This window comes from Penaeus vannamei, chromosome 2, assembly GCF_042767895.1.
Source record: "Penaeus vannamei isolate JL-2024 chromosome 2, ASM4276789v1, whole genome shotgun sequence".
In the NCBI taxonomy this organism is placed as follows: Eukaryota; Metazoa; Arthropoda; class Malacostraca; order Decapoda; family Penaeidae; genus Penaeus; species Penaeus vannamei.
In genome coordinates, this window is record NC_091550.1 from 19525028 (window position 1) to 19540027 (window position 15000).

The 15000-nt window shown below is 34.8% G+C and overlaps 1 protein-coding gene across 2 annotated transcripts in view; it reads left to right on the forward strand.

The window, feature by feature from the left end:
* The window catches only part of BicD (protein bicaudal D), a 15091-nt gene extending 123 nt beyond the window's left edge, over window positions 1–14968 (forward strand). Inside the window, exons 1-15 of one of the 2 annotated variants that reach the window (XM_070130882.1) lie at window positions 1–194; window positions 2605–2745; window positions 3598–3812; window positions 4584–4837; window positions 4951–5120; window positions 5356–5517; window positions 5639–5824; window positions 6004–6113; window positions 6413–6531; window positions 7319–7416; window positions 7580–7721; window positions 7989–8119; window positions 8497–8614; window positions 8814–8994; window positions 9385–14968. The exon at window positions 1–194 is cut by the window's left edge and continues 123 nt beyond it. In XM_070130882.1, coding sequence (XP_069986983.1) covers window positions 1–194; window positions 2605–2745; window positions 3598–3812; window positions 4584–4837; window positions 4951–5120; window positions 5356–5517; window positions 5639–5824; window positions 6004–6113; window positions 6413–6531; window positions 7319–7416; window positions 7580–7721; window positions 7989–8119; window positions 8497–8614; window positions 8814–8994; window positions 9385–9499 — 2336 coding nt within the window. In that variant the 3' untranslated portion in view covers window positions 9500–14968. The remainder of the gene's footprint in view (window positions 195–2604; window positions 2746–3597; window positions 3813–4583; window positions 4838–4950; window positions 5121–5355; window positions 5518–5638; window positions 5825–6003; window positions 6114–6412; window positions 6532–7318; window positions 7417–7579; window positions 7722–7988; window positions 8120–8496; window positions 8615–8813; window positions 8995–9384) is intronic. The other variant, XM_070130889.1, reaches the window with a different exon arrangement.
* Window positions 14969–15000: the final 32 nt, after the last annotated feature.

Consider the following 15000-nt stretch of genomic DNA (forward strand, 5'->3'; position numbering starts at 1 on the left):
TGGAGTCCATCGACAACCTCAAGCAGGAGCTGGAGAGGTTGAACTTGGAATTAGACCAGACGAGCAGCGAGAAAAACCAGGCGGCTCAGTACGGGTTGGTGCTGCTGGAGGAAAAGGAGAGCCTGCAGACGAGACTCGAGGATTTGGAGGCGCTCTACGAGAACACCAAACATGAACTCGACAACACGAGAGAGGTGAGAAAAGGGAGATAGGGATATAGGGTAATAAAGGGGGAGAGAGAGGAGGGAAGAAAAGAGAGGAAGGGGGAGGGTCGGGAGGGTCGTCAGCTGGCGGGTCGTCCGTGGGAGGTGAAGGTGCGGTTGGCTGTGTCTGTTGTGTCTGTCTGTCGGGGATTTATTCCGGTAGATTTCCGCTCGTCTGTGGGTCTGTGGGGCTTTTGGGCGTTTTCTGGGCCGGTCTGTGACGCTCATTTCTTCAGATCTCATTTTCGGCCTTTAGTTTTTTATGTTGCTCCTCCCTGTGGGAATTCTCTACCTGAAGTTTAATTGCTGTCACCTTAATTACACAAATGCACAAATGTATATAGTTATTGTTATGTTCTCTTGTAATATCCTTTGTATTATTGGATTTTACCCTTTTACATGAATTAGATAATTGCAGAGATAAACTTTTCTATTAGATTAATTAATTGAAAGAGGTAAGCTGATTATATCTTTATAATTTTGCTGAATTATATGCATCTAAATGGTTGATCAATGTTACTATAGCAAATATTTATTTTGTATTTAAAGATCTATCTGAAAAATGATTGTCAGTGCTTTATTTGGGAAACAATGTATGGTGATATAGTGCCAGCTGTGTATGGATCCAGAAAAAAGTAAAAGTCAATAGCATTTGTAAAGATAATTTTGTCTGGAAATTTGCCAACAGTACACAAGAAATGGAAATATAATATTTTAGTTGAAGATTAGTAATACCAGGATGCTCAATATAATTGCATAGAACACTAGAATTTGACATTTGTTATTGATTGCATTTTATTTCTCTTGCTTCTTCACACTTCTGTATAAAATTTTTGTGACAAGTTACATAGATGTTAATTGTCTTGGGTCTTTTCTCTCTGCTGTTTCCATGTAAAGTTTGCCATGTAAGGCGGCTGGTTGCCATTGAGTATCGCAATATCAACATTCTGAGGCTCAGGTTACACACCCCTTTTGTGGCTGTGTCCATAAGGATAGCATAGGCAAGTGAGTGGTGAAACTAGTTTAAGTTAGATTAGTTTGTGGAATTCTTAGCTGAATTAGTAAGGGGATGTGGTAATAACTCAATAGTACTGTTTTGGTATGATGTTTTTTCCTTGGCAGTACGGCTTATGGTCAATGGGCAGTGGGCTTAGTTCACCTTGTCTGCGCCACCCCCTATCCTAGCTCTATTTGTGTTACTCTCTCCATACTCTGTAGAAGAACTTGTCACAAACCATCACCTCTTGCTTACCATGCATTTATCTCAGCCATGCCAATGGGAAGGAAGAAATTACATGAAGCTCAAAGGTCATGCCCAGTCACGGCAACTTAAATTGTTAATAGATTTTGTGACATGGAGTTAGGGACTTAGCCTCTGGCGAGTACGTACGTAGTATAAAGAATTACTGGATATAGAATGACGCTAGACACAAGCAGTGCTAGGTTGGCAAGTGTATCCTTAATGTAAAGAATTACAGGAAATATAGTGACCCTTGACAAAAGTGCTGCTAGGCTGGCATACTATACTCTATGCTTAAGAAATTGCAAGAGGCTCCTAATACTGTGCTCGCTTTGGTTGGTTGATCTGCTCTGAGATGGGATTCTGTGGTGGCTATATTTTTACATTGTCAGCACTTCACTAGAGACTAGTCAGTTGATGGGAGTTCAAATTCATAAATGCTATAGTATATAATGATTCAGTCATTCATGTTCTGTCTTTCATGAGACAAAGATGGTGATGTAAGAGCAAATGTATTTTTATATTTTATGTACATTTTTTTTCAAAATACCCTTCATGAATTTGTGGTAAATCCTTCACTTCTCATAAAGTTAATTCTTTCAAAATTACTTAAATTTGTAATTTGTCATTTCCCATAATCTGGTCAGGAAAGAAATTGTTGTTATTCCTTTTTTTTTATTTTTTTTTTTTTTATTCAGATTACCATATATCCTACAGATATATTGGTGTGTAGCCCACAGAAAGGATGTTAGGAAGTAAATGTGGAAACACATTATTAACTGCTAATTGCTTCTTAGAAGCAGAATTCATAAGCAAACTGAGAAAAGCGGGTGGAGCCGTCTTTAATTTCAGAAGTGAATTGAATATACTAATTATTATCTAAAAACAAAAACTCTGTTCTCCGTGAACACAAATTTTCAAAAGAAAAGCTACAAGGATATACACTACAACTACACCCAACATGTTACAGCCATTTTAATATTTGAATAATGGATAGAAATTTGTTTCATATAACCACATGTATCTCATAGCCTTCCAAAATATCCCATAAGGTATTGATATTGTATGTTGTATGTTTTTGTTTTCTCATAAGATACATATGACTTTTAACCTTACTGTATCTCAAGGATTACTATTAAAAGTGATTTACTTTTGTTTTAGGCCTTAGCCAAGTTCCAGACAACACACCGAGTGGCCACTGCTAGTGGAATTGAAACTGAAGAGAGCCTGCTGTCAGAATCGGCTGCCAGGGAGACCTCTCTGAACTCCCAGATCATCGAGCTTGAACTTGAAGCGAAACAGGTGAGTTGGAGGAGTTAATATGTTACATTACTGGTCATGTCTGATTGCAGAGGAGACGAAGGGATAATATGTAGGGTGGAGAAACAATGAATAAAAGGGAGAGTAAGAGTGTTAGAGAGGAGAAATGATGGAGAGTGAAAAGAAGAGAGTTAATGAGAGCTATGAATGAGTGAATGTGTGAGTGAGTACAAGTGCCTAAATATGAGTGCGAGTGCTAAGTAATGTGAGTAAGAGAGAGGATGATTGAGTGGTTGAGAATGAAAGGAAACAAAAGTTAGTGATTTAGAGTGAATGTAAAAAAAAAGAGAATAAAACAGATAAATGAAAGAAAGGAAAGATATATATATGGTAGCTTAGGAATTTCTACTGCCTTTCACTCACCGGAGGCTGGAGGTGAGAGAACTGTGAGTCACACAGTCAATGATAAAGTTTCTAAGATGACTAGTTTTTAGATTTGGGTGTGGTGATGCTTATCCGTCTTTTTGTGTATAGTATTATTGGTTGTTATAATCCAAAAATTGTTTGATTGTTACTTGATATGATAGTAGTAGGAAGTTCTGGTAAATCATAGCCTTCAATTTTTGTTTTTTTGTGATTAAATTATGAACTGTAATAGGGATAGATAATCAAGGTCTGATTTTTTTTTTTTTTTTTTTTTTTTTTGTCAATGTTAATAACAAAATTGTAATGGATATATTATGATTAAGTTTATGTTAGGAATGATTACACTTTTTCTCAATTTTGGGCAATATTTTTAGGAAACAGCTAATACAAGTTTTGTTTCTTTAGAGTTTCTCCATTTTTCAGCTGAGCAAGACTAATCAAAGTACAAACCTCTTTCTTTGTTAACAGTGCCGAGCTGAGCTAGAACGTGTGCAGAGTGAAAAAAGCCGTTACTACACAGAACTTCATGAGCTCCTCAAGGATAAAGATATAAGTGATCATGAGAAGAAACAGCTTAGAACAGAACTCAAAGACCTCAAGTTCCGAGAGACGAGGCTCTTCCAGGACTATGCAGAGCTTGAAGATGAGAACATTACGCTACAAAAGCAGATCTCTAACCTCAAGTAAGTATAAGTAATTGTTTGCTTGTGTTCATACAGTGGCAAAGCATACAATATTCTTATTTTTCTATTTAAGTAATAATTTTTTTTTATGTGTCTGTGCAGACGTGTGTGTGTGTGCGCTTGTGTGTCTGTGTCATTGCATTTTTTTTTTTCCATTATCTTTATTAGAACTGTGCGTGCGTGTGTGCTTGTGTGCGTACATGGGTGCGCTTGTGCGAGCATGTGTGCGTGGGTGCATGTGTGTGGATGTGCATGTGTGGGTGTGTGCGCCTGTGTGTGTGTGTTTATGTATGATATGTTATTTATGATATATTACTCATACTGTATAGTATATATTTCTATACACAGTAAAGCCAAATATTTTTCTATTAGATTTTTAAAACTGGGAAATTCCCCTTGGTAAGTTGATACTTGAAGGTATTAAAGTAAAATGAGATGGGTGTGGCCATATGTGAGCCACCTCTGCCTCTCCTCCCACTGGTGCCATTATGTGATTAACTAGGGACGGGACATTGTGTAGCTCCTAAACACGATATTGCCAGTTCTCATTTCTGCGAGTGAGAAAACACTGATCTATTGTTTTGGTTTAGGTCTCTCTTATTTTGTCTTCTTATTTATGCTATATATTTTTTTTATACTATTAGTTTATATACACTATTTTATATACTATCAGTATATATAACATGGAATGCCCTGTTTTAAAGAAGTATAGATTTTCTAAATATCTTCTAGAAATCTTAAAACTTCAGTGTCTTGAATGATTTATTATAGGTCGTCACAAGTTGAATTTGAAGGAGCCAAACATGAGATCCGACGCCTTCAGGAAGAGACGGATGTGCTCAACTCGCAGGTGGAGGAGCTTGCTAACCTCAAGAAGATTGCAGAGAGGCAGATGGAAGAAGCACTTGAGTCATTGCAAGCTGAGAGGGAGGCAAAGTATGCTCTCAAGAAGGAACTGGATGCCAGGATGAATTCTGAGTCCATGTACAACCTCTCCAACCTGGCCATGAGCATGAAACTCTCAGGTCAGTCTCGAAAAGCTTTTTTCAAACAAATGGTATTTCCTGAAGGATAATGTCTTTAAAAAATTAGGTTGGACTGAGCTAATACTTGTAATTTACTTGGCCCTTTAATTTAGGAAGCACAGATTTTGGTGAGAGCGATGGCGAAGACGATACTCCTGTTCTTAGGAGGTTAGAATCAGAGCTGATGAGTGCTGGAGGAGGATCAGCTGAGACTCTAGGGGGAGATCTGTTCTCTGAAATCCATTTGAATGAGCTTCGGAAGTTGGAGAAGAAGCTTGAGGAGGTATGCTTTACTTTTATGTCTGCAAATAGAAGTAATTGAGAAATGTTATAATTCTGTTAACAGTATCTGTAATTGTTACCTGAGCACTGGATTATGTCATAGAAATAGATATAGTATGGGAAGGGAAATAAGAAGCAAGGTAATAAGTTCAATTATTGGATTAAATGACATACTCCATAATGTACAGACAATTTTGTGTGTGTACCATATGTATCATGTTGATTATTCTTACCAGGCGGAACATGAGAAGAGTCAGCTTACTACCAACCTGAAAGAGAGTCAGGAAGGCTTGGAGAAGACCCGTCAGGAGCTAGATGCACAGCATGCCAGAGTGTCACATCTTCTGGGGCATATCTCTGCTCTAGTAAAGCTGCATGATCAGGAAAATCCTAGCCAGGTAAGGCGTTTGCTATTAGATTGTTTGGAAAATTTGTTGTGCTAATAAAGATTTTGAAATTTGTTATAGAGATGTTATTCTTTGGCTTAGGTTTGAATAATGCCAAATTTTAAATCTATAGATGAATGCTGATGATTCAGCTATGTTGGTGAGCTTTTTGGAGAAGCAAAAGTCAAGGTATCAAGTTGCAGCCAAAGAGATCAATGAACTCAAAAAGAGCATGGCAGAAATTCAGAGTTCTGAAACTGCAGGAGCAAGTGATGCTGTTCAGCAACTTCGTAATGAAGTTGGAACACTACGTGCAAGGGTACGAATTATTGGCTTTTAAATGTTCTGTTGTAAAGTCCTCTGTAATATTACTTACTAATTTGATGAAGAAATATGGTGAGTGCTATGATTGATTATTATAAATGTCCTTAGTCTTGATAGCAGTTTTTATTTCATTGTATATAACCTCAACTTATACTTACATATATTTTTCTTCAGCTGGTGGATGCTGAACAGAAGTCCATGGATCTGGGCAATGATGTGAACATCCTGAGCCAGATGCTTAACAGCCGAGAGGGTTCACTCTCAATCACACAAAATGATCTAGGGTTTGTACTTTTTTTGAAAGAGGGAGGGCATATTTATCAGGATGAAGAAATTCATCTAATTTTGTTGGCTTATGGTGGAAAATTCTATTTTAATTTGATATAATAATTTGTTCTTGCAAAATATCATTCGTCTTTATTTTAGGTATCTATAATAGATTCATTTTGATATAAATTTGTTATAAGCAGCTCTTTAAATATATAGCACATTTCACTACAGATTATTTGTATAGTAAATGGGAGTGAAATATTTTATTCAGTATTTTTTGAGTTGATAACATTATATTATTTTTCCTGAACAGGAGTATCAGTGAAATGCTTGCACAGCTGTATCACCATGTGTGCACAGTCAATGGGGAAACCCCATCAAGGGTACTTCTTGATCACAGTAAACAGGGACATCACACAGAGAAGAGTTCTGGTAAGTGATGTCTGCTCCTTCTTGAAGATTTTAAAGTTAGAAGTGTAATGATTATAGAAGACACATTTGTTACCTATAATTGGTCTGGAAAGACATAAATCGGGTAAACAAAGGTTGCTATTTTTCCATGAAATGAAAATACTTGAATATGTAAAGGCTAATGAGTTCATGATATATATTAATTACATTTATTAAGAGAGAAGTCAAATCGGTTCCATATCCATTTTTTATCAAGCACCATTAAAGTTGTAAGTTTTTAATGATTGTGTAGATCATTTGATACACTTATAGAAACCTTGTAGATGTAAATGAAATGAACCCGGTTCAACCACTAGCCGCTGGGTGGCTTGTACGTACATGCCATGGCTGTTGTGGACCAAAAAATGGATGGCATTTTATCTTGACCATTCCTGTGCCATTGGCTCGTCAGATGGAGCTTGTTTTTCTCCGATAGTAGTGACTTCATTTTTATTGTAAAGATTTTAGGCAATAGCATCTTTAATGAAGGTAAACCTTCAAAATTATAATATTTTTATAAATTATAGCAAAATAAAAGCTTTTAGGTACCAAATGTCACTCGCAAACTACCAAATGAGCCAGGCGTAAATAGGCGAAGCTGCTGATATGCGCCAAGAATCCCGTTATTATGTCCACTTGCCAAAACTTTTTACCCGGTGGCATTGGATTAATACTAATTATGTGCTACATTATTTCTGTTTTGATCTGTTATAATGTATTTATGTGATTTTTTTTCAATTATCTGATAAATGTTTTTTTTCTTTTGCAGATGGAGAGGACCAAAAAGTATCTTCACCAACACAGATTACAACAATGCTGGAGAATCTAAAGAACAAGTTGCGAACAGATGTTCCTCTGACAGATTTTGTAAGTCTAGGCATATTTGTGTAGCTTCCTTACAAGTATAGGTAGTATGCAATTTTTTGCTATTATTAGTATCTTAGAAATTTAAAATTCATTAGATAGCAGAATTATACCTAGGTTTTTCCAAACCTCTAATGATTTCTTATACTTCACGTGTATTTTCTAGGATGATTCTAGTGATCCAAAAGATGTCCGCAATACGATAGATACCATCCAAGATCAGATCAGACATCTGAAGAAGGCTGTGGAACATACTATAGAATTAAGCAAGGAGAAGGGACACTTCAGGGAGAGTGCATCATCTGATAGTAAGTGTAGTGAGATTACTTGCGTTTTGCTTTTACATCCACAAGATAATGTCAGATTGCAGAATTTGATGTTGGTAGAGTCTTTGTTCAATTGAAACTGTAAATATGTGCATTTATGAAAGATAACATTGTTTATTTTATAGGGAGTTTAGTACAAAATGTTACAGAATGTATAAAACACACAAAAAATGAAGTTATTCATGTGCTAATTCAGATTTCATCCTTTGCATTATTTTATTCTTAAATAATAAATTCAATCTCACCCAGGTGGTCTTAGTGAAAGTGAAGTACAGGAACTTCAAGAGCAGGTGATCAAACTGAAGTCCTTGCTCTCCACTAAGAGGGAACAGATTGCCACGCTTCGCACCGTACTGAAGGCCAACAAGCAGACTGCAGAGGTAAGGCTTTTTTTCTGATTTGCTAGTTGTGTCTACTTTATCAGTAATTAAATCAAGGGAACTTTGTAATTTTCTTATAAGTAGAATTTAAAGGATCAAAATTTGAAGCTGTCATCTGCTTTGAGTTTATCATGCTGAAGTTGTATTTAGATATTTGATTTTAAAGTACTGTTACGCTTCAGCAATTTCTCATTTTAGGAAACTATAATGATATGACTAAATTACTGATGTATTTATAATCTCTTTAAATTTAATCTTGTCAATGTCTATTTCTTATTTTAGGTATGTCATTTACAGCTGATTGGTATTATATTCCAAAAGGGAAACTGCTGTATCAGGTACCAGGACATGTTATATGAATTTTCTTTTATGTGTAGGTGGCACTGTCCAATCTGAAGTCCAAGTATGAAACAGAAAAGAGCATAGTCTCAGAAACAATGATGAAACTTCGCAACGAACTGCGTCTCTTGAAGGAAGATGCTGCTACATTCTCCAGTGAGTTTTTTGTTTTGTTTTTGTTTTCACATGTACTTTGATAGCCTTATAAACAAAATACATCTGTTTAAAAAATAATAGTATGTTAGCATCAATTTTTTGGGGAACTTTTATATTGATCTCTGTTTAAAGATGATTTAACTGAGATTAGCACTAGCTTTATGATATGTTAAGTATGCTTTGTTTCTGTGAATCACAGGTCTCCGTGCTATGTTTGCTGCACGTTGTGAGGAGTATGTAACACAGTTAGACGAGGTGCAACGTCAGTTAGTGGCAGCTGAAGAGGAGAAAAAGACACTAAACTCTTTGCTACGAATGGCCATCCAGCAGAAGCTAGCTCTGACTCAGAGACTGGAAGATATGGAGTGTGACAGAGAAAGGTGAGTCTTCTTTAGTTTGCATAAACGTCTGAATTTTTATTTAGTCATTGATGATTTGTTAGATCTAATTAAGAATAGGAACAGTTTCAGTTTTGTAAATGTGCATGTATAGTAATGAGTCCATGCAGTTGATTGTAATTACAAAAGTGAAATATAAATGTCTTGATTGCTACTTTCAGTAAACAAAGATAAATAAAAAAAATTATGCTGCAATATGAAAAGAGTATCAGAAAATATTTTCTAGTTAAAATTTGCATGAGAAATCCAATCTGTAAAACAAAGTGAAAAAAAGAAATGAGTAAGTAAATGTCCAGGTTAATAGAGCTGCTGTGAGATTCTTGCAAAATTACAGGCTAAGTCGTTGCTTGAATACTAGTCTTCCTTTCTCAGGTTCAACATGCGAAAGCATCCTGGGAGCAGGGGTAGAGCTTACAGTTCCAGATTTAACAACCAGCCACATGCTTCTCCATCGCAACATCATTACCAACGCAGAGATAATTATTGAAGTGTAAATGATTGTATTTAAATGTATTTATGTGAAGCAAAGCATGAGATGAGATGTTGGTTGGAAGGTATTACAGTGTTTTGGTTGAAATAGGATGATTTATCATAAGACCAGAACATCTGTATATTATTTTTTTAAACTTGTGTTTTCTTCCTGTATTCAGCTTCAAACTTGTTTACGCTGTGTCATGAAGACCTCAGAAACTGGACTTATCTTACAAAGACTTTTTACACTTGTAAAAATGCAAGTTCTTGAGGATGGATTGATACTTTGAGGAACTTCTGGTGTAAATGATGATAACAAAAGTCGCATACAGGTTGGCATGTGTCTGCCATTTGAGGGGAAGGCTGGGAGTGGCTGTCATCTCTTCTGCTTTATAACCTGGAATTAGTGCATGAGAAAGGAATATTATATTGATGTATGGAGAAGCAGCTATTGGGAAGTGTTGGAATGTAACTTGTTAAAAGTGTGCCCCTCTTTTTTTAATCTTACGCTGTTTCTTGTTTGTGAAGCAGAAAGTAGTTGACGGAAAAATTGTTTTAAATGAAATTGCTTTAATTTTAGATTATATATATATATTTGACTTATTTCAATTCTTTTTTACTATTGACTCTTAATGTACAGGAATTTCAAAGTACATAGTAATATTCATGTGCAGGTCATATCGTCCAAATCAGAACAGAGGCATGTCCATAATGAGAACTGTGTTCTTTACCCATAGTATCTCAGAAGCTTTAAATCTTAAGAATAAGTTGTATGATTCTTCCCAATCTAGATACCTTGTAATACTACAACGTCCAGAAAAGAAAATTAAAATTGCATTACAAATACCTGATAGATCATAAGATTTAGAATTTTAATTCCTATTTACTTACAAAATCAAGTATTTTTCAAAGATATATTGTATAAAGCTTATGCATACTATCAGTAAAGTTTGTTAATGATGCCATTTGATAATTGAAATTGTACGTCAGTGAATATTACTCAGTTGGCGTATACTCCCAAGTACGGGCCATAGGTTGTATTAAGAGATCCTGCCTCGTTGCATACTCATTATTTGGAGACAGTTCTGTTCAGAGCCTGGACAAGAGTAGCAAACAGTCTACAAATGTTACACATTTTTCTTTCATATTTGCATGTAATTGATTTTAGAATTGCATAGAAGAGCAATTAATTTTGTATGGATGAAGTGTAGTTTAGATTTTTTTTTATCCTCCACTTTTTATTATTGTTGAGTGGGTAATCTGTTTGCTGGGTGGAAAGGTTGCTATATAGATATTGGTCTCTCTGAAGTCTACAAATAAAAATGTTTTTATTTGTGGAAGTGAAAATGTAATACTAAAGAGCTTATTCTTTTTTGCAGTTAACCACAAACACACATTTGTATATGAGCTAGGAAGTTAAGGGCAGCTCACATACAACTTTATGATCTTGATGAACCAGAATCAGTAGTTGGCTCATCTTTTTAAAATGTAGACATGATCTGTATTGCAAGTTTACTAAAAGACAATGCTGATTCTACTTAAAGTAATATTTTTACAGTTCTTAACTTCCATGAATCTCTTGATATAGTTATATTTGTATTAACCAGAATTTGTATGACAGATGCAAAGTTGGATTTTATGATAGTCTGGCAGGATAAAATGTCAGAACTGCTCAAGAAATGTACTTATGTTTTTTTTTAATGAAGGTTTTTGGTCAAGGTACTTTGCTGATAGGTAGCTCAGCCTGTTCAATGGTATAACTTCCATTTTTTCTATGTTTTCTTGTAATACTGATTGTAAGCAAATTGGACATAGGAATGCAATATTCTGCCTCATTTTCTTAGACACAAAAGTAAGAATTATTTTGCAGTTCCTTCAGAATAGTTCTGTTGGTAGTTCATGTAATCCTTGCATTTGTCTTGTACAAGTGCTTTTATAGTCAGGCTGTTGTCATAGGAATGCTCTAAAAGAAGTATTTTTAAAATTTTATTCATTAACAATTTTGTGAATTCATGATGGCAAAAAGGTAATCATTACTCTTCATTCTTAAATGAAGAAGCATTTCTATTAATTTCAAATGATAAAATACAAGTTGTTGATATTGAAATAAATTTTTAAAATCACATGGTGCATTTAGTTAGGAGAGTGAGTTTTACGTGAGAAAGACGAGATAAAATTGATATTAGGTAATATGATCATATATTTCAAACAGTGAGGGTGCTACTCAATAATTCTTTCACAGGTAGTTATCCAGATTATTAATGGTCTTAACTTGATTATAATTTTTTAGTTTATTTTCACATGATAGTTGTTTTTTTTTATTATGAAAAGATTGCAGATCTAGGCTGCTATATTTATTGAAACTTGTTTTTATATATACACACCATATACTGTGCTTGAGAAGGGTTCATATCTCAGTCTTGTTACCTGTTCACATTTGTGTTCTTGTAATAATCATTAAAGTTTTTTTTCTTTATCTGGTTATGCTTGTGGTAATATTGTTCTCTACACCTCTTGATAGTTAGTTAGCATTCTAAATAGGACCTTGAGATTTTCTTGTGTGTCTCTTGTTACAATACTTTTTTGGTAGGTTTGTGAAGATCATATATGGTATATGATACATAATAGCCAATATTTGGCTGATGAAGTTATTGTAATAATCATTAATATTTTTATTGTGATTATTATTATTTTTTAAGGTGTCAAAGGCACCATTTCAAAGCAGCTTGACCAAGGGACAAGAACAGCAACTCGGTTATTGATCACAATTGCTGAGATCATATTACTTTGTAGCATACTCGTGAAAATAATACCAGGTGAGCACTGTAGGGTTGCTTGATAAAGTTTTCAGTGTTGAGAGAACCTTTGTCCTTCAGTGTTTAACCATTTCACTTCAACTTAAACAAGAGAATATGCTTCAACCTTGGCTGATTATGTAGCTATTAGGTATTTATGCAAATAAAAGATCAGTTTAAAAGTGTTCTCATAGCAATGAAATTGAATATGGAAGAGGATTGTACATGATTGTAGTAGCAGAGAATTTAGCTGTTTTGGGGTTTTCTATACTTGGTTGTAAGTTTTTATTTTAATTTTTTTTTCTGTATTGGGAAATGTTGCTGTGCAGCTCTGAAGTAAAAATAACACATTTTAAATTCTGGTTGTATTTTACTATCACTTTGCCTCAACTTGCATTGATAAGTGTAGAATATCTGTACATAATTCAGTTAACAAGAACTGATGTCATGTGTTGAAAGTGATTGGCCAGAAATATTTTCAAGTGTATTGTGTAACCTTGTTTGTTCTGGAATTTTGGTGACATAGGTAGAACAAGGTGACAGCGTTGTGATCTGTATTGTGCTGTGTCATCACTGGCCCCAGTTCTTTTTCAGTCACTTTGCTTTATCTGTGTACTTGTAAAAGCAGATTTACTATTGTTACTATTTATGGAGCACATCAAGCACATCCTATGTACCCTTGCTAGTATTCCAAGTTGCTTCAGGAGTTTGAAATATTTAGGTGTGTGCCTACTATGTGGGGGCCAGTGTTGCACAAAAGAGCTTGCTTAAAGAAATAGGTCCAGTTGAGCAGTCCATTGTCTCACCATAGAGTTTAGGGCAGTTTTCAATGCTAAAGGATTTATTCATGGTGGTCAGTCAGTGTTTTCTTTATAAGTGTCACCACATTGTCACAGTTGCAAAACCTGCTGGAATTTAGTGTCTTGACAGGTATATGCTCCTTTTAGTGAACAGTTAGTATTAGGTTTTGTTTTTCTTTTCACTCAGAACCAAAGACACTGTTAGCATAGATTCACATACTTTACAGTGAATTTTCAGACATAAGTCGTAGTCCTTGAAATCACAGTGATATATAAATCATTAAGGTGAATAAAAATATTACTATTGCTGCAAGAAAGGTATGGAAAATGCATATCCCCAAAATAACAATTCAAGTTTAAAGGCTAAAATTATAAGATGTATAGAAAAGACTAATAAAAATTATTTTAAAAGTCCAAGTGCTTAGGAATTGTGTAGATGTTCATTGAAATGTAGAGTGAACCTACTTTTAAGCATGTTATCATACAGTTCTACAATAATCAGTGAATACCTCCATCCTTGGGGGACATAAGATTTCGATCTCCAAAATAATAGTAAGAGATTATTGATCTCTAAAACTGACTGCAGAGAATGTCTTTATTTCTTGTTGAGTAGTTGGCCTGTTGGTATATTTACGTATTGTCTCATATGATGAGTGGTTCAGCTAACTTATTTTTTAATCTAATTTATTAGCTTTTAAGACTATTCAAGTAATCTACATTTAGATGCATTTGGTGTAGCTATGCTTGTACAGTATGTTATAGAGATTTTCCGTGAGAATTTAAATGGTATATGATTTACAGGGTTTTAGATAGAGAAGGATGTTCATTGAAGTGGTATGTCTTTGCATTGGGGTCACATTATGAAACACTGTGGCCATTATGGATATATGGTTATTAGGAGTATAGGTATTTCCATCCATATTTTGTGATTGCAAATTTCCTTCGAAAAAAATAGGATCGGATGTTATGATTGTAAATTATTTTACATGGCAGATGGATCCCAAGAGAGTGTGCCTTATCCTGCAAACGCACTCATGTTTTTTGTGGCAGTGGGTTTTGTGAAAGCTACTTAATTTTGCATGGTACAAGAATTAGAAATGATACTTGCTGGTTTACATGTAAGTTGACATCATTTCATGTAGAAACCATCCACATTTGACTGCATCACAGGTTCACTTTTTTATACAGTTTGGCCAAGGATGATAAACATAAGGGAAAGTACACAAACCAAAGAAACTGAATAATTAGTCACTAGTTTGGAGCAGTGACCTGGTCAGATCATCAGATTTTAATGTACTATCATTGATAAAAAAAAAGGTTTTATGTAATATGTAGATGCAATTATGTTTTTACTTTAATCTGCAGACAATGAAAATAACCTTCCCTGTGATTTTTTTGTTTTTCATGTACAGATAATGTCATCTTTGGCGCATAATTTGAAATTGAACTTATATCAGGATTCATTTTAGTATTGACTGGCACAGTGTACTTGGGTAACAATTAAAACTTTGTGTTGATTTACAGCAGGTGTTTTGCAAAGTGTTTGTGACAATCAGTCTGGGCAGATGGTGGAAACATGCGGGAAAATATATCATGTAGTTTCAGCTTATTGTAAGAAAATTTATCAGCAGGGAAATAACGTATTACTTCATAATGTGTTCAGTCAGCATCAGAATTATTGCTTGCAAAATTATCAGAGAAGTCCAACACCAATTAGTCATTATTCTGTACATCTCTTGTAAGCTCTGCCCGTGACTGTCACACCCGTTACTGGGAGGGTATCTGCAGCACCCACAGTATTTTTACTTTTGTATCTACTTCTTCACTGAGGACTGAGAACTTATTTGTACAATAGGATCCTGTTTACAATAAAAATTTAAAATGAAGAAATCTGTTTTTGTCCAGTTGTATTATTGGTTTTC